At 33.8% G+C, this 21,121-nt stretch overlaps 1 protein-coding gene across 2 annotated transcripts in view; it reads left to right on the forward strand.

Moving 5' to 3' along the window:
- The window catches only part of LOC127879640 (uncharacterized), a 51,903-nt gene that overhangs the window by 25,971 nt on the left and 4,811 nt on the right, over positions 1-21,121 (forward strand). Inside the window, exons 1-4 of one of the 2 annotated variants that reach the window (XM_052426619.1) lie at positions 10,418-10,554; positions 16,386-16,508; positions 16,990-17,329; positions 18,949-19,053. In XM_052426619.1, the coding sequence (XP_052282579.1) occupies positions 16,469-16,508; positions 16,990-17,329; positions 18,949-19,053 (485 nt within the window). In that variant the 5' untranslated portion in view covers positions 10,418-10,554; positions 16,386-16,468. Of the gene's footprint in view, positions 1-10,417; positions 10,555-16,385; positions 16,509-16,989; positions 17,330-18,948; positions 19,054-21,121 lie in introns of those variants that run through there. The other variant, XM_052426618.1, reaches the window with a different exon arrangement.

Here is a 21,121-nt window from a genome sequence, read left to right on the forward strand (position 1 = left end):
TCCCATTCGTGACTTTGCTCTATGATTTGTCGAAGTGTGAAAATCTGATCTACACATGACTTACCCTTCCCGAAACCTGCTTGGTTTTTTCGCAGCAGTTTATCTACACTAGCAGAAATTCTGTCAAGTAAAATTCTGCTAAAGGTCTTACTGGTCATTGACAGCAGCATAATACGTCTCCAATTGTGGCACTCTGTATTGTCACCCTATTTTTCGGCAATTACACTATTAGTTCCACCTTCCAATCCTCAGGTGCTGTTTCTGAGATCCATAATTTCCGTAGTATACTAGCAAGTACTGTAGGAGTTATATGTTTTCCGCTTTAAGCAACTCTGCTTGTATCCTGTCTATACCTGGAGCTTTTCCATTCTTTACCTTCTTGATGGCCTGTCTAATCTCTTGTACAGTTGGTGGCTCTGTATTGATGCCAAATGGGATTTCTGCAGGAGCAATAACTGCTTCAGTGGATGGATCCGCACTGTTGAGTACGTCAGTGGAAACAATTTCCCCTTGCAAATTCTTCACTGGAACATCTGTAGAAGTATATCCTCCTGTCAATATCTTTGTGATTTTATATAGCGTGCCCATATCTTTCTTTGCAGCGGCATCTTCGGCTTCAGTTGCAAGTTTGTCAATGTTTTTCATCTTGTCTGATTTAGCATGTCGCTTCACGTCTCTGTCCAAGGTTGCATAAGTGTATATCAGCTGCTGTTTTATCCGCTCCGACTTTGTCTACAATAACTTCTTCTTCACCTCCTTCCGTTCGTCAATCTTGCTCCATGTCTGCTGGGATATCCATTGTTCCGTCTTCCATCGTACTTCAGTCCAGCTCCAAGAATCTCCTGATTGAGTGAACTAATATCCATTTCCTGCTGGTCATTAAACAAACGTAACCTGTTCTTCAGTTCAATCTGGAAGTTTCTCTTGACCATTCGACTTTTGAGCTTTCCTACATCAAGGCGTCGAACCCTTTCTTCTCCTTTTCTTTTGACTCTTTTCAACTTTAACTTTAACTTGACTATGACGAGTGTATGATCACTGCCAATATCTGCTCCCCTTTTACATCTTGCAAACTGCCCCTCCATCTCCTGTTGATGATGATGTGGTCAATCTGGTTATCGGTTTGTCCGTCTGGTGATTTCCATGTTTCCTTATGGATGTTCTTGTGTGGAAAATTGATGCCCCAAATTACCATGTTGTTTTCTTTGCATAGCTCTACCAATCTCTCACCATTTTCATTTCTTATTCCGCATCCCTGTTTTCCCATTGTGGATTCCTTTCCTATATTATTCTGTCCGACTTTCGCATTCAAATCTCCTAAGACAAGAAAGACATCATGTTTTGATGTTGATTTAATGACCTCTTGTAATTGATCGTAGAAGGCGTCTTCTTCTGTATCCTCAGCAATTTCTGTCGGTGCATAGCAAACTACAATTGTGAGTTTAACGTATACAGAGTTTAATCTTGCTGTAGTGAGTCTTTCGTTGATAGGCTTCCACTCTATCAGGCTTTTGTGTGCTTCTTGTTCCATAATCAGTGCTACTCCTCGATCATGCTGGTCATCTGATCTTCCTGAGAAGGCTATGGTTTGTCCTGATGCAAGCTGTCTCTTTCCAGTGCCTGTCCATCTCGCCTCACTTACTCATAACAAGCTGATTATATAACTCTCCATCTCCTTCACAACTTGGGCTAGCTTTCCGGCCTGGTAGAGTGTCCTAACATTCCAGCAGCCCACCAGCCGTGATGACTTTGGTCTGGATATCTGGATATTGGGTGATGAGCCGTCCTAGGTCCAGTTTCCTGGCGTGCGTCCATCCTTGGTCCGGTATTGTTGTTTTATTTGGTGTTGGTTTCTGTAGAGTGTTGATTTTTTCTGTAATTGTGGTGCTGTCCCTGCGCACAACAAAGGATATTTTAGAGCATGGTAAATGTTCAGTATTACTGTTTCCTAATAAATATCATAACTACAACGAACATTAGCGATTCTGAAACATTTTTTGTTTAATTTTGCGAATTAACCAAAACGTGAACAGCACCTTTAAGCGTTGCAACGCAAAACGATTTAAAAATTTGGAGAGTTCTGTGTTTTCATTGTTTTGTGATACTACGAGGATTGCTTTTATTTAACTATAAAATACATCCCTCATTGTTTGAGCACCCAGTGGTCTAAGCAATAGACTTTTACTCAAGGAGTCAGTGGTTCGAGCCCAGTTGATGGTTACTTATTTTCTTTCTTTAACTTTATTATAGTGTTTTTTTTTACTGAAACTTAAATGATCTAATGTTTTCATTTATAAGTCACGTGACTGCCATTTGATAAAACACAGTATAAAAAGATTAATTTTCACTATAAAAAAGATGTATGCGTAAACTTTGATTTGAAGTCCGGATATGTTTTTGTTTATGCTGCATGTAATACAATTTTAACTACATGTAGCAAGTGTTTATGTTGGTAATTGCATATTATGTTTATTACTTATTTTCATTTACTTAATTATATTTGTAGGTTCCACAAAAATACATGTTATATTCACCTACTTCCATTAACACAGCTTATGACAAGGGGTTGCTGACAGGGGCCCCTATTAAAACCACTGCCAGAAAGTATGGCATCCCAAATTTAAAAACCTTAATTGATTTAATTAATTTCAGTTCCATATTGCTTTTGCAGTGATACAAATCTAAGTACAACAATCGTAATTTAATATTTTATGCATTCAGTCTCCACAGTAGGGATATTTACATTGAAATCAGGTAACCAATCAGATGCGTCGTTTTAGGACACTCTCAACAAATATGGCCGCCGTTACATACTTTTGGGTCATTTCGTTTTTCAACGCATTTTTGTTGATAACACAATCAATTGAATTTAAAATGTGTAAATAAAAGGTAAATGTGTTATGAAATAACAAAATTTATTACATAAATCCCTATATGGAGCAAGAAAACTTTAACAAACTGCTTGTATGCGTCGAAATTGGGCACTCGAGGATATTTATATTACGCATTTAATGACAAACTATAATAATGCAAAAATCTGTGAAAAGGCCCCTTTAATACCTAAACACATAAACGAGAACACACGTAAACTAGCAACCATTTACAAATTATCATTTAGCATAACAAAATAGTATAACTTTGATTGACAAAAGCTTGATTGTGTACAATTGCATCGATATTTAGTCATTTCAATTTGACTTCCGAATTCATGTGTGACAAATTGAAATATGAATCATTCACTTTTATGATTAATATGTAATTATACAATGCTAGTTATTTGCCGGAGATTACTCATATTTCATTGACGTTCGGTTACGTTAGAGTTTGAATTCACCACTAACAATTTCAGTAAGCGTCATTTTGTTCACATTAAGTATTCCGCGTTGATTAAAATAAGAGGTTTTCGATCGTGAAGACAACCCTAAGCTGTCACGAATGCATATTAATTTAAAGTAATCATTCAACAAACTAGTACTTGTATTTGTCACCGACTGTTGCCTTTGAACGTTTACTTGTGTAGTTTATGACTTTGATGATTTAAGCTGTATGTTTCGTTGCTAATTGTAATTATTAATATAAAAAAATCAATCTCAACGTGAAAACCCGAAAAACACACTTTTTTGATCTCTGGTATTCTTTTTCTTAGACATACAACATTAGTTGTTTTATCGGTTCTTTACTTTTGAATGAGTTGGTCACTTTTCAAACTATTAACGCGTTAGGCATATATTATTCAGTAGAAGTTTGTTTTTGTTGTAAATTTGATGTTAAAAGTAAATTATTTCATATATGCTTTCATTGTAATGCTCATTGACACAATGCTGTTCATATCAACATAGAAGTTATCGATGCATATGATCAAATAAATTTTATATAACATATGTATCTTTGTTTCCATAACATCGCATTTGGGCATGCATCCTTTTGAGGGGTCGAGGGGGGTGGGCAGGGCAAGAAGTCAATGTTGCAAGTTTTAATTGTAGCTTTTTCAAACAATTCAAATAGACTACACCGCCTTGAATTGAAAGAAACCCGTTTGCCATCCATCTCAGCGTTCTTAAATAAACCAAATCTGATCTTAAAGCCAAACACTTTGCCTCTGACCTTGAAAGAAAATACATGTTAATCGATACATATAGATTCAATTTGAAAGTGTGCAAAATTGTCATTAAATCTATAGCCTAGTTAGCGAGTTTATTATTATTTTCAAACGGTACCGCTTTAAAAACCGAAGGTAGAATTTCTAGACGTATACGTCCATTCATTTCGACAAACGCGATTATTTTAAAAATGTTAAGCCCAGCAAGGCGGATTTCTACCTTATAACCACCAGATATATTATAATAGGCTTATGTAAAATTAAATATATTGCCTAGTTAGCAAGTAATTTATTATTTTTCAAACAGTACCGCTTTTAAAACCGAAAGAAGAATATCTAGACGTATACGCCCATTTCGACACACGCGATTATTTTTTAAATAATAAGTTTTAAAGCGCAAAAAAGACGGATTTATACCTGGTAACCACCAGATATATTCTAATTGGCATGGATAAAATAAGTTTCTTATTTATACTTAATTTTACTATGCCAAATTATGTGTTTGGCTTTAATAAATAATAATGTTAATACTAACACAGAAGTATAATGAAACGTGTTTATAGTTAAATCTAAATGGTAGATGTTCTCGAACATACATCACGGTGCCTATACCACGTGACTTTTTAAGATCTGTGTGGGGAGTTAAATGTCAACAAAAGCACGACAAAGGTAAGATTTTTAAGGATAACTTTTTTAATATGTCATCATTTTCAATGGGCTAAAGTGGAGAGCCCGCTAATTCATGAGAGTTTTCTATAGGTATCATGATTTTGTAAAACAAATGAATATTTTTTCAGTAAAGTGCTACCGCGCGTTTGAAAGGTTAGAAAAAGGTAGGATCAGTGTGGGGACATTGTTTTATTATGACACAGAAACATCACCTCTCGTGAAATAAAGCAATAAACTTTATGGGCGGAGCTTACACTATATCATTTTGCATTCTTTTTTCAGGTTTCTTTCATATATCTATGAAAACAAAATCAAGAAAAATATTCTAACAGTAATATGATCTGTGTGGTATACGTGTTTAGAAGGATCTGTGTGGTATCCGTGTTTCTACAATTTACGGATAAATTGAGATAATAACGACACTATATATATTTTTTAATTAATTTCAATTATTTCAATACAACAATTACAACTACTACTACTACTACTACTATTACTACTACTTCTGCTGCTACTACTACTACTACTACTACTACTACTACTACTACTACTACTACTACTACTACTACTACTACTACTACTACAACTACTACAACAACTACTACTACTACTACTACTACTACTACTACTACTACTACTACTACTACTACTACTTCTACTACTACTACTACTACTACTACTACTACTACTACTACTACAACTATTACTACTACTAGTAGTAGTAGTAATAGTAGTAGTAGTAGATCTTTTATTATTATTTAAAAATTCATTCATTTCAGTAATCACCTATTTGGCACTAGTGAGCGGACAAGGGTAAAGGGAAGAAAAAAAAGAGGAAACAGTTTCACGAGACGGTGGGAGCGGGCGAGACGAAACGATAGCAAACTGTTGCCAACAATAAGAATGCGGATAGACGAACACAATGGACATTTTAATTCTGACACAAATTCTGCAATAGAAATTGTGTCAAATATTAAACAGGTTGACAAAAGCAAAGGCATGTTCTTTCCTGAGTAATACGTATGTTTTAATATCAAATTTGGAATACAAACTGATAAAACCGAATTGGCTTGTCATTTTGTTGTTATTTAAAGTTTAAGGTAAACGGTATGTTTATTAAAAACAAAATACTGGTCATAGTAGAAACATATATATATATATATGTGTGTGTTGGAATTCATATTGTTGCATTTGTTTATTACATAGTATAGATATTGACAATCATTCGCCATGTGTTGGTGATAATGTCATGTTATAAATTATGTCGTTGTATTCAGTGTAACAAGTGTATGCTTATCTTTAGCGTTAATTATTTTGAAGAGAATATAAAAAGTAAATGAATAAATATTATATTATATGATTATATATGTACGATTCTTCTCTTGTGTTGTTGATTGATGCAGCTCTGAAGAATGTCAAGACGTATTTCGAATTAAGGAGTATTGTATTGTATACACAACCACATTGCATACATTGTTTACTGTCAATTACCACGGCCTAGAGTAATTATAAGCAGGCAGTTAATTATGTAAAGCAATCGTGAAAATCCCTAGTATTAGAAACCCTGGCTGCTTATGATTATCGAACTAGCTCGTGACAGCGGTATTTAAAATTGAAACCAACGAAAAAACATCGCAAAAAGTTATAATTAAAAAAGAATCACAGATTCGATAATACAAATCACAGATGCGATATATTAATGAATAACGTAAATCCAAATTATTGCGCAATTATTTGAGAATGATTTCAAACACACAAACGAACTAAACGAAACCTAAAAATTAATCAAATTCGGATAACTTTAAAATCATTTTGAAAAGTAAAGTAAAAGTAAAACATCGAATAAAATAACGTAAAACGATAATGAAGTTACACAGACAAACTGTAAACTATTATGATTTTTAATCAGCATTCACGGATTTATGTGAAGTCCTCACGTATCGAGAAAGGTTTGTTTTGCGTTTGTACGTTTTGAAACACTCCTCACTACTGTAACACTTGTCAGGCATGTGGGTCTTGACGTGCTCTCTGAGGTCATTCACACTTCTTACTGCCAACCCACACTGGTAACATTTCACCAATCCCTCTTTTTTGCACTTTTCTCTCTTGTCCGCAAAGCTCCTGCCGCACTGTACACACACGTGACATTGGGGTCCTTTGTTCGTTGAAGCCTTCTAAGATTGTAAGCATCCTGAGAAAAAAAAACAACAACATATTTTATTCACGTGACATTTCAATGGGTAAACACGCTATTTAAAAAAAGTTAGTATCTGAGGACACGCGTTCGTTAGTTTTTAATTACAAACGATTTGACGATTATTGAGTTATTTCAAAATATATGATAACCTGAGAGATGAGATATATTGTATATTTGTGTTGTTTCAAGAAAATCCGTTCATCTGTTTGTTAGCATAACTGTATAAAAATGTAACTATTTTTAAGGTATTTAATCTTACATGAAATGCTTTCCGACAGCAGTTATAGTTTCCAGAGTTAGCGTGTCCCCTAATGTGGAACGATAATCCAGCTCTGGTCTTCGACATTTTTCCGCATTCGGAGCATTGAGCCATACCTTAAAGCAAATATGATATCAAAAATAATATACGATACATTACTTCACCTGACAGTAGTGTTTGGCGCCAAAATGAAAATGGAATTTGATACAATAACATAGAGTGTACACTTATTTAAGGTAAGCATGGACTTGCCTGTAAATCATAATTATGTATTAGTTCAACAAGCGGTGCAAGCGTAGTGTATAGCCATTATGTGTTTTACATGCTAGCGCATTTAAAAATCCCGTTTCAAATACATTGTTGACAAGCATTTTTTTTAAACAACTAAATAGAACTGAAAAACTTAAAAACAGTATACCACACAGATCCGTTGAAAAACGTATACCACACAGATCATATTACTGTACGAAAAGTTTTCTTGAATTTTGTTTCGTAAATAAATAACAGAAACCTGAAAATGTATGCAAAATGATATAGTGTAAGCTACGCCCATAAAATTTATTTCTTAATTTCACCAGAGGTGATGTTTTTGTGTAAAAATAAAATAATGTCCCCACACTGATCCTACCCTTTTCTAACCGTTCAAACGCGCGGTTGCACTTTACTGAAAAAATACTTATTTGTTTTATAAAATCATGATACCTATAGAAAACTCTCTTAAATGAGCGGGCTCTCCACTTTATCCCATTAAAAATGGTGACATATTAAAAAAGTTATCCTTTAAAATCTTACCTTCGTCGCGCTTTTGTTGATATTTTACTCCCCACACAGATCTTAAAAAGTCACGTGGTATAGGCACCGTGTACATGTAAATAAATGTTTCGACGTTGCTTTTTCAACCGCTAAGAAATGAACCGCCATTGAACATGTGTCGCCGATGTACATGTACGAAGTCTATCATTAGGAAGCAAATCAAAATGGCAAATGTTGTTATTGTTGGAAATGCAAACGTAACACAATAATTGCTTGATTAAGTCCAATAATAGTTTCAAACTGTTTGAGGATTAAAGTAACATAATTGTTTAAATTAACGGTTCAAATACATAAAGCAATAACAAATATCTAATATATACTATTGAATCGATCATATATTTGCACTTTTAACCACGTGTATTGGTGTGCCCTGAATATTAAGTGCATTATTATTATAAAATAACTATTGCAGTTGGTCTTTATACACTTTGTAAAACTGTATTGTTCGTCTTAACCGACTTGAATCGTTTAAATAAATTAGCTTATCATTCTAAAACTACGCATGGTGAACATGTCGAAAATAAAAAGTAAGCAATACGCAAAAAAATAAAATAATAATGGGATGCGTTTTTCGAGTGGTAACACTCTGGTCTACCATTCCAGAGGTCTCCGGTTCGATTCCCGACCGGGGCACTGGAAATTTCAGAAATGCATCAAGTGTTTCCCACCCAATTAGAGATGTATTGGTATGAAACCCAGGTAATTCTCGCGTGTATCGGTGCTATACACTGAGCGCGAAAACGAACAAAGGGATCTATTCGCAAAGAACTAGGGTATCGCACCCGGATTCCTTGTATCCCAATACTGTCTCTTCAGTTTGCTGTCTCTTCCGCAAAACCAAAGGATCCCATTGGAAATAAGTGCTTGCACTTTCATGGGTTATCCTTGACTCTAAGGTCAAAAGAAATACATACAAAATACCAAATTATTTTTAATGAATAGGGAATTGGCATTTTATAAATTTATGATAATATCAATTGTTATTTAGGTTGCATTCTGTTAAGAAGCGCAGTTCTGTCAAATTATCCAGTTGATGCTATTTTATTTTAAAAATGTTCTCTTCATGGTATATGCAAGTACATTGAAATAAAAGCAGTATCGAAATGCCTGAAACTAGTATTCATGTAAAATGCATTCATTTTAAGCTTCAATTAAAGTCTAATACATTTGATAGAATTATTGAGGATATGCAAAGTAGCTTCAGCTATTTATAACCATATGTAGGTTGATACACTCTTACCTTAACATTAGGATGCGGAACTCAATTCAACAAGTGTCAATATTGTTAATGGCATTGCATTTATTGCCATAAAACATATGTCGTTTCACCAGTTTTGATTTATAGCCTGTTAAAAATCTTAATAAGCGCAGGATAGATGTAATTTAATAATATGATATTTTCTGTATGCATAATAATAAAACAAATTCCGCTTGTAATATGTATCTTTAGACACTTTACTATCATTCACAATATCTCTCCCGTAAAAGAAAATGCTGAACCCTACGTAACCATTAATTGATTATACTTTATATAATTAACATAACAACCAATTAAATTTTTATTACATATAAGTGGAATAAAATATTATCATGAATAAAACCTTTCATATTATTTGAAACACCTGACATTTGCACTAGTATGTTCTATTTAATATGCAAATACACGTTTTACATTTCTTCCGTAATTAATTACTTTTGTATTACCGGAATAATTAGACAATACTGCACATAGGACGTATTTCTTTTCAAGTTGGTTATTCATATCAGTGCGAAGTGTTAAGCAAATTTTTCATAACATAATTTCAAGTTTAAACTATAAATAACACAAAAAAATAAGTGAACGCAAATACTGACGAGATTCCATGCATGAAGACGGCAAACGCGTATTTCAAACGATACAAACGCATTTGAATATGTTAAACAAACATAAATTTCCACCATCTTTATTCAATGATTGTTTGGTTCGTTAATGCATGATTGTCATTATACGGGGGTTAAAGGCAACAATGAAATGAGTAATAATATTAAAACAAAACATAAAATGCGATTATAAAGCGGTTTCGTTTAAACTGACACCGGTATTCCCATCATTAAGAAATATGTAAAAACTTAACGTGTATGACGCCGAACCAAACAGGCTTTGTCGCGAAATCTATTAACACATGAATGAAATTAGACAAGGTATCGGTGACACTTATGACTACTCATCATTATTTAATTGCCTAAGAAGCACGCCATTGCGACTGGCTGTGAAACAACTAATTGTATAATTACTCGGTGGGAATAGACGAACACATGTTAAGGCGACTGTGCAAGCCACTTGGAAATACTCTAGCTTATAAAATGAGCCTTTGTTTTGTGAAATAAATTATAAATAAGAGCTACATGGATACAGACGGTTCATAGACGATAAAATCCCTAGCGTCATACAGAGTAATGCGGATTAAATAGGCAACTGTGTATATTGTTTTTCTTAGCAATATGCTCTGGAGTATAAATAACAGCAACGCATACTAGGTAAGAGCTGATGTTATTCTCCATTCATTATGTTTTGTAGATATTGGAATATATTATACATTTTGATACTGTTGAAATATGCTTGAGCTATTTTAAAATAAGGAAAGTCACAAAACGCCTTTTAAAGCCTTTGATGGTCGACCTTAAATGTCTTATTCCGAACCAAACCTCACTCAATGTTTTCTAAAATGTTTAAAGAGAAGCCACATGACTGAACCTGTTTATCTTCTGTGATACAAGGTGCAATATAGACTGGTTTGTACGGACGGAATTGACGGAGAATACAAACCTATTTTATGGTATTATCATGATCGCGATCAGTGCATACGATAATGATACATAAAATGGGAGGTCTGCGATAAGTGGCATTTTAACTATTTTATCGAAGACTAGGATTTCAAGCTATTGATTATATATTTGTTGAAACATACGTGTTGTTTGCTGCTGTTCATAAAACGTTTTAATGACCACACATTTTACGAATGATAAACATAAAATAATTCTTCTTAATTGACTGCTTCACCAGGCTTTGGAGGCAAATAAAATGATATATTATGACAGAGACGTAGATAACACGTTATCTACGTCTCTGATTATGATGTTCGAGTGTGTAAAGAAAATAATATATATAGCAAGTTTCGTATCATGTAATATAATAACTAAAAAATAAATAACAAAAACTGTGGACTCAGGTCTTAATAAAACATTTAAGAAACTCGTATTGTTCGTTCGCGATAAGATAGCATCGTTTGATTCGTCAGAAATGGGCGAATACGAATACTAAGTCTGCCGCAGCGGTTTAACACAATGTTCGGTTGCTATTGTTGTTGTTGTTTTTTCGTTATAATCAGCAAAATTCAGACCAATAGTGTTCACGACTATGTCTGAATTAGGTAATACATGGCCAAACCAACAATGTTTATTGGCTTAAATGATATGGTGTCGGATACTCACGTTGTGCACAAGGCCGAACAGAGTAAAGCAAATATTTTACGTAAACAAAAGGCAAGGTTATGGGAGGAACTCAAACAATTAAATTCATAGAGGAATATTGAATGGAAAAGAATGTTTGCGGTGGGTTATGTTTCTTTCTTTTATATCGCTGACGATGTGGCGCCGTGATCGTTTCATGATGAACACTTAAATATCGGGCCATTCATACAAATGTTCAACTGTCAAGGAAAAGTTTACGTTCGTACATGTAGCAAAGACGCATAGTTTTGGATTATTTTAGTCACACGATTGCAGTGTATGACAGTCGAAAAATATGCGTTGCAATAAAATCGATCGTAAACTAGTAACATTTACATACAAAACAAGCGTCGCCCATTTCTTTGCCTATTTTTGTCCAAGTAGAATCTTGTATGATGTAGACAACAAAATATACAAAAATAGTACATACTTATGTAAGAATGTCAGTGTCATAACGTCGCAGTTATTAGGCACAGCCGTTTATGATAATTAATAATAAGCGAATAACTTCTGTTTAAAAAAAAATATATTCTTTATTTTCGTTTAACATTTCAACTTCAAATTAGTTCAATACGAATATTTTGTCGATATATAATTAATTTGTGATAAATATAATAAATTATTTTCGTCAATGTTTTAAAAACGTGTCCGATATCAAATGCAAATAAATTGCAAAACTAACTGCAAATGTTTAAAAAAAACACATACTCGTATATATGAAGACATGTCCTTGTTAAACAAGTGTTTTCTTAAGTTAGTTTTAAGCTTTTTCATATTAAGAACGCTTCGTGTATGGAGATCGAATCCGATACCTCATGATCGCAAAGCGCACACAAATAAATGTTTCAAGTGGGTATGCACGATTTTGTCAAATGTTTATGAATTTATATAAAATGTGTAAAAAACTAATTATACATATATTTCAATATAAATTAAAATAAAAGAGCATTTGTCGAAAAATGCGAAATAAGGCAGATATTTAATTCTGAAATCGAAAATGTCTGTACAGTCTTATTTGCCATCATGTATATTATGCAAGTACGATGTGAATCTAAATATAGTTTTAGGGATCATTATAATGTGCTGCGACGATATCTATTCATACGACACACGAACACTAACTCCGATCCGAATAAAAAGACGATTGCTTCGGTTATTGTAGGAAAATATGTACGAAATATCTTCGTCACAATCGGCTCGGGCGCTAATTTGTCTTTGCTGCATTTTATGAAATTCGTCTTCAATGTAAAATTTGTCTTGCCTATTTTGTGGTATTGTAACATATTTTTATCAATATATTACACTTTAACACATATATAAAACTCGTGCATATCCACTTTAATATACATGGCAATATCCATTATACGAGTCCGTGGTCAAATATAAACGTTACAAGAGCGGTAAGGTTTGTCGAATAATAAATATAGAGTAAACAAAAGCAATCAGCCCAAAGTGCATCTTTAATTGATGAATTTAAACAGTTGATTATGTTATTTAACAATAGTATCCGAAATGACTGTATTGTCAATTTCTTCAATTTAAAAGATGCCATTAAGTAAACTGACTTTTCGTATCAAATTGTTACAGTGAATATATAACTTTTACATTTTGACTGTTTAATGTTGACCACTATTTTAAACGTTTTGAATATAACCGTCTATACAAAGCGTTCTTTTTCTACCCAAACTGTACTATTTCATAAATTAATATATCAATATTAAAGAAATTTTAACAAAGGCTTAGTTTAAATAGTAAACGGTATATTTATAAAAAAATATAGTGGGTGTTCTCAATATATACGTTCATTTTATATGTTTTTTTTCATAGCGGACTCGAATGACAAATACATGTCTACGTTAATGAGATAGTAAATATTTTTTAGTTAAAAAATGAATTACTATATGCAGGCATATACTACAGTCATACATCATTCCAAATTTGAGCGTTTACTAGAATGAAGAAACACGTTTGTTGTTGATTGATAAGATAATCACTAAAAGGCTTTAAGGATGTAATTCAAATACAATCCTCAAAAATCATCACATTCATGGGGTAAAGAAACGGCGGTTTTAGGTATTTTCACCACCAAAACCTTCACCGTCATAATAGAGAGGGGGTAATCACTTGACATTCAATATGGCGACGTCCGTGCCGAAACATGTATGTTTCGCCTTTTTATGCCCTTTTGTACTTATGTTCAATTTTTAAATGCCGCTCTCTTTCCAGCCATATCAGTAGGGCAGTTATAAGCGTTTAGTTCGCATTAATATTTGCTTTATCTCTCGTCTTAACTCGCTACGATTTTTTTAGCGGGAGCTGTAATTTTGCGATCCCGCTAAGAAATTTCGTAGTTGGTTATATAAAGGTACAAATAATAACCGACACCCAAGACGGTAAAGAAATAATTAGAGAGTATATGGAAGGGATGATCTTAACATATTTTTTTGTGTATAGGTACAATTGAATTGAAAATCAAATGTGATAGAAAACACCAATTTGTCTTTTTTATGGTTCGACTAGGTTTATTTAGCCACAACTACATAAACGATTGCATTACTGTTGCAAGATATAAACATTGTGCACAGCGGTATGAAACAAGAACAACACAAGCATCATACAGTTATATACCAATTTAGTAAAACTGAACACCATTTCATGTTATACCTTTCATTTTTTATTAATACTTTTTTACCAGTTTTTTTGTAGTTAATACTATATACTGAAGATTGATTTTGATGATTGTACATTGATTTCGATTTTAAAATCTTCTTTTACAACTGTTTAAAACACCTTTTTAGCTACATCTGCTTAAGGCTTTCTAGTCGTGTTTTTGTTCCATCTTTGTTGAAATTTATTACAACTTTTGTGACATCGTGTCAAGAGAAGTTAATCACCACTGATTCTATACTAAGCACCTGTGGGACTTTTTTGGGTTCTCTGCAGGTAAAAAACGAATAAAGCATGTTGCCTTACTAAACAATAAATGTCGCGACACTGTCATCATAAATGAGATGTTTACTAGCGTCTATCTCAGAATAATTTATTTGACACCTGAACTTTTATTACAATGCATTTCAAAGGAAACGCAGTAATTATGTTTCGCATTAAATTAATAAAATGCTCATCAGAATAGAAATAAATTACATGAGTTCACAAAATCTAATTTTGACTATGTTATTTAATTCCCAGGATACGCTCGATTCTTATCGCCATTTTAGGTCATTTTACAAATATGAGAGATGTGTTGATATCTTACAACGCCGTTTGGTTCTATTGAGTCAGTAAACAAGCCTACTTCGTAACAGGTCGCGTGATATTCTTGCTAGCATGTAACACGTTTTACAGACCTTTCACTTTCTGGAGCGTCATTATCAGATTGTATTTTAATGTGCTTATAAAAATGTTTATACGCGATCATTGGGCTTGAACACACACCACGCACACGCTATGGTTAAAGACGAGTGTTTTTTTCCGTAATGTTAACAGCAACAAAAATATTAATTAACATTGTCTCGTATAGCTCTGATGCTTCATAAAACGTTTAAGACATTCAAAACAACCGTCAAATACCATAACTGCATATATACATGCACATGTGTATGTGAATGGAGTATGGCCATTTTATTTTGTTCCCCCATGTAGCATTAACTAGTTTGACGCTGTCTTAGAGCATACTAATCATGCATTATAATCCAACAAAAACGTATAAACACAGAATGGATCTTCAAACATATGTAAACCGTATGTGTGGCATGAGTGCTCAGATGGTTATGAAGAGAGTCAATCTTTTGTGACCAGCGGTCAATGTCAGTGGATGTTCACCAGCCGCCCCCTCAATGGTGTCCGTAATTTGTGAGCACGTTTTAGCGAGCATTCTGACAGAATAGTATAAAACTGTCAAAGATTGTCACCTTGATGTCAGAAAGCTGGCACACATCTGAAAATTGTTAGAATTGGGTTAGAAAGTAGTTAAGAGACAAAAGACACTTTAATGTTATTATTAACATATAAAAGATTTAAAATTGTACCATGAACAAACCAAAAAGACTTACTTTAAAACCATAAACGCTTTTATCGGTATTTCAATTAACATTGGGTGAATACAAGTTTTTTTAAAGGGACCGTCAACCACAAACGACGAAATAAGAAAAGTTATAAAAAATACTAAAATACCGTATTTTTCACAAGTCTTAGTTGATATTGATTAAAATATCACGACTGGTATATTACATTACTTAAAAAAGTTTTTAAGTTTTCATATTTTCATATATTCGGTAATAAAATTTTACTGGGTACAGGTACCAGGTAACTTCCAGTTAATTATAAATAACGCAAGTAGATTGATCATCATGGTCACGTGGTAAACCCAGGAATGCAAATTGTGTATTTGTAGTGAATTGTATATATTTTTTATATACAATGATCAATCTACTTGCGTTATTTATAGTGTATATATCGTTATGTCACCTATTTTCGCGATGTAATTTCGATTTCACATCGCGAAATTTTATTACCGAATATACTGAAAATATGATCTTTTTTTCAATTAATGTAATATACCAATCGTGATATTTTAATCAATGTAGGCTGATAATTGTAAAAAATACGGTATTTTAGAACTTCTTTTTTCGTCGATTGTGGTTGACGGTCCCTTTGATAGTATATATATATATAACGTTTGAAAACTTATATCTGCTGCACTATTATAAAACCCTTAATCTGATAAACTCATAGAATTACAATGACTAAATAATACTTATACACTTATAACGAAGCTAAACAATAGTGTAGTTTATTGATAATTAATGCAAAATTAGAAACAGTATTAAATGCAATCATATTATTCATTTGTATTAAAGCTGATGAACATTGCACCTCCGGGCAGATGTAGAAAGCCTTTCCGTTCACGGTTTTTATTTCTGTGATCTTGCAATTCCAAATCATGCGATTAGATGCTGGAAATCCGAAACCCGCACACAAAGGTGAACGTTGACAATTAGTAGTCCTTTAACCCATTTATGCCTAGTGGACTCTCCCAACTTTCTGAATTGGATCAATTTATTTCCAAAATTAGGGATGTCTAGTATATTTATTTCTATATTTAGTATATTTCTTACAGAAATTCCTTCAAGCAAACAGCGTAGACCCAGATGAGACGCCGCATCAAGCGGCGTCTCATCTGGGTCTACGCTGTTTGCCAAGGCATTTTTTTTCTAGACGCTAGGCATAAATGGGTTAATTTTTATCCATTATTTCATATTTCATTTTAAATTGAATTTAAATATTTAATGCTAAAGTGATTAGCTGAATAATACCGTCTTACGCGCATGACAATTTAAAATATAAGAAACACCAAAAGACATGTTTTAGTCATTCACATTTCATTTAATGAAATATTAACAAAAGACAAATATTGTATATGACAAGAATATTTCATGACTAAAAGCTCATTTTCACTTTCAGAATGGACAATCGCTGCAATAATTGCATCCAATCTACAAACGATCGCCCGTGTGTCTGCGGTCTTGTGCCTTTTCAGCATAGCGATGTCATTTACGTTTGTCGGTGCCACCCATCAGAGATGGTGGCTGTATGGGTGCCAGTGTTCTAATTGGGAGTCACGAGACTCTGTTCGCGAAGTTGTCATGAACTCCTACAGGGGCCTGTTTGTAGGCCGAGACGACCTGACCAGTCTGCCCGTGGTTAAGCTGCACAAGAATCCAGGGGAGGCAAATCTGCAGTCATACGTGGCAAACACATTGCCGCACATCAACCAATACATCAATCCTGGATGCTGCTATACGTAAGAGCGTGAAACCCATTTATGCCTAGTAGACTCTTACATACTTCTAAATTCTAAATTGGATAAATTTATTTCCAAAATTAGGGATGTCAAGTATATTTATTTATATATTTAGAATATTTCTTACAAACATTCCTTTAAGCAAACAGCGCATACAATGATGAGACGCCGCATCATTTTCTCATCTGGGTCTGCGCTGTTTGCCAATGCCTTTTTTTCTAGACGCTAGGCATTAATGGGTTAAGCCTGTAAAAGGCTGGTTTCCATATATCCGTATTCGAATCCGTATTCTACATGAATTACCATGCTAACAATCTTGCATAGTGATGGTGTTACTCAATCAGAGCTGTCCTTCATTTCTGAGACAGGTTTTCTGAAAATTAACAATAATCGACTATTAATGTGAATCATATGATGATATGCAAACAATAAGCAAATAGTGGGTTTGTTTATTTATGACATCGTCAAAGTTTCGACAAAACAACACGTTATTATCGAATACTTAAATGTAAGCTTATGTAATATAAATCTTTATTCGATGGTTCTTGAGCTGTTACTGCTACCATTTCATCAATCATTAGAGACACTATATTTCAGTAAGTAAATTTTAGGAAGCACGCTGCCTAATAATAGAACATTTGAACTGTACGTTTACTTTAGGAACTGTTTTGCGGATGAGCTTTCCAAATTTAGCATTCTGAAGTAGGAATTGGTTTGATTTCTCGTTCATTCAAATAAGTGCGATGCAGGAAGGACTTATTTGAATTCGCCTTCAACTATTAATTGTATTATATTATTTGCATAGAGAATAATAGGTTAGTGTTGATTATACATCAGGTTTATCATGCGAGGCTTAGAAAACAAAAAGCACGAGCCTTGGCGAGTGCTTTTTCGTTTTCGTGCCGAGCAGGATAAACCTGATCTATAATCAACACTAATCTATTATTCTATTTATCCCACGTTTTATTCAGTTAACCTTTTTATTTAATCAAAATTAGTTTAAGTGGATGATTTCGCTGGATCTATGACGTCATTTTGTCGAAAAAATGACGGAATTTCGTGCTGTTGATTATAGCAGAAATTAAATCAACGGGGCTTTAATAAACCGAAATCGCTGTAAAAGTGGGATAAAAGAAATTATTTCCAATGTGCATCGTCGCTTTTGTTAATTTAAAGATAGATAGCTATATATTAATTTATTGAGTTCAATTTGAAAAAAAGTAATGGATAAACGGCACAAAAGTTTTTATTTGTACATGCTAAAGTGCATATGTTTTCCATCGTGTCTCAGCACACAATGAACGATATAGTTGTCACGAGAATTCATTCACATGATGGATATTTGAACGTTATGAAATTTAACAGTCATTGTTAAAGTGCATTTATAATCGAACGATTCTCACCACAAGTTGAACAAGTGTAGTTTTATAGTTATTAATTTACATGCCCGGTCTTCAACGGTTCTGGAAACATTACCTGTTTGATTGTCAATCATTGATATATAGCTATATTAGGAAAGAAAAACAAAATAATTTGCTTACATAATTGCAATAATGACCCAATTTAATGTTAGAGGTTTAACATGCAGTGAAATTTAAACAATCTAAATTGTATTGCAGTGACTATAGATACGAGATTTTCAACACTACGTCAGTAAATAGCCAGGAGTTCAAAGTTGTGCACTTTGACAAAGCGTTCCAGTTTGTTCCCACTGGTCGCTGCAAGTGAGTGAATCTTTGTTTAAATAGATAAAAAAGCATGTAAATCAAATGACCCGCGTCATGCGTTGATTGGTCTTCTGTCATATGAGGTCAACGTAGCTCCACAGCAGCCTCCGAAATCGCGCAGACTGGTCTGGAACTACCCTGTCCGCTATAACGTCCGCAATGTGGTTTGGTCTCGTTAGCGAACATTGTAGCTCTTGACCAGTCTGCGTCCGTACACAGGCTGGAGTTGAGCTACGATTGCCTTACATGGTTTAACCCTTTTATGCCTAGCGTCTAGAAAAAAAGCCCTGGCAAACAGCGTAGACCCAGATGAGACGCCGCATGATCACGGTCTGCGCTATTTGCTTAAAGGAATTTCTGTAAGAAATATTCTAAATATAGAAATATATATAATAGACATCCCTAATTTTGGAAATAAATTGATCCAATTTAGAAGGATGGGAGAGTCCACTAGGCATAAATGGGTAAAGACCAATTTATATAGCGACTAGTATTATTTGTTTGTTTTCACCAGTGTATATTAGGCCAATGGAGGGCATTTATCCGACATTTTATTAATTTCACTTTGAATTATGCGTAAGTGTAGTACATTTTTTGGCAATACATTATACATCATATTTTTTTTAATTAATGTCCTCCATTTCTTTTTTATGCATACAATTACCATGAATCTGTGGTTTTATATGAGTATTAGTTAGCAGTGTGTCACTAGATATAATTACCACAGCTGTTACAAAACGACAAAACTCCACACGAGTCAACTACGAAGAGCTTGCTATAAGTACGTTGGTTTCACAGGTGTTGGTTCTATTAACGTATGTTCCGAATAACCCTTTTTAATTTGTTCTGTAGAAACTGCTCAAACACATACGGCTGACAGAGAAAAACGTTATTTACAAGGTTTTAAATAAATATAAATCCCAACCGTCCCTACAGGTGTTATAAAGAAAGCCTACTAACCTATATCTCCAGTCATACGACAAATTTGAGCGGTCACACTGTGGCTAGGATTTACACGCTCTCGAAATGCTCATCAACATATGTGTCGCTAGAAGCCACGGCTGTCATGTGTCTCCATAGGTGTAATTTATGATGGTTGTAAATGTAAATGTCCTTTGTTGAAACCAACATGTATGATTACTTATAACTAATGCAATGAGCGCATGTTCAAATGTGAAGCTTACATGCGTTGCTCAAATTATTAGTACTATACATTTTGCATACGTATAAACAAATACAGTTAACACATTTTTCTAGTATTTTACGGCCACATTGTTTGTATAGCAGGCCACGAATCTGGGCATAGTATGTTTTTGTAAGAAATCGGCATCGAAATTAATAATTATTTACAACACCAGCCACGTATATTAATGTATGTACATGTACACTTATTCGTATTTACAAATTGCTAACATCTTAACACTCATACGGAAATACGAGTCGTGTTCTGAAAAAAATGGGCATTATGCATGCGCGTATAGTGTCGTCCCAGATTAGCCTGTGCAGTCCGCACAGGCTAATCAGGGAATACACTTTCCGCTTAAATTGGATTTTTGCTAAGAAGATACTTCATTTAAACGAAAAATGTCATAAAAGCGGATAGTGTCGTCCCTGATTAGCCTGTGCGGACTGGACAGGCTTATCTGGGACGACACTTTACGCACATGCATTATGCCCAGTTTTCTCAGAACGCTGCTCATGTTATAAAGAATTGTTAACCGGATCAATTGAATAATCTTTACATAGCTTACAGCGTTATCATTACAATCTTTAGAACAATAATTTTGCTTTTTAATGTTTTTACATACAGTTTCAAACATTCCACACATTTCTATCAATCTGTGAAATGATGTGCACTTTTAATACGAATTGCAATTTTACAATTATTGTCGTTGTTTTTGCAATTGCCAAGTTTAAGCTGTTTCGATGTCTAGTGTTCTGATGTATGTTTTTTTTATTGCGTTGGCAATTATTCAACCGCCTTAAGTAAAATACTAGCGGATTTCTGCATGAAGAATTCCTTTAGAATATCAGTATCCTATGGTCAATATAACCTCAAATACAT

The sequence above is a fragment of the Dreissena polymorpha genome, chromosome 4 (assembly GCF_020536995.1).
Source record: "Dreissena polymorpha isolate Duluth1 chromosome 4, UMN_Dpol_1.0, whole genome shotgun sequence".
Classification (NCBI taxonomy): Eukaryota; Metazoa; Mollusca; class Bivalvia; order Myida; family Dreissenidae; genus Dreissena; species Dreissena polymorpha.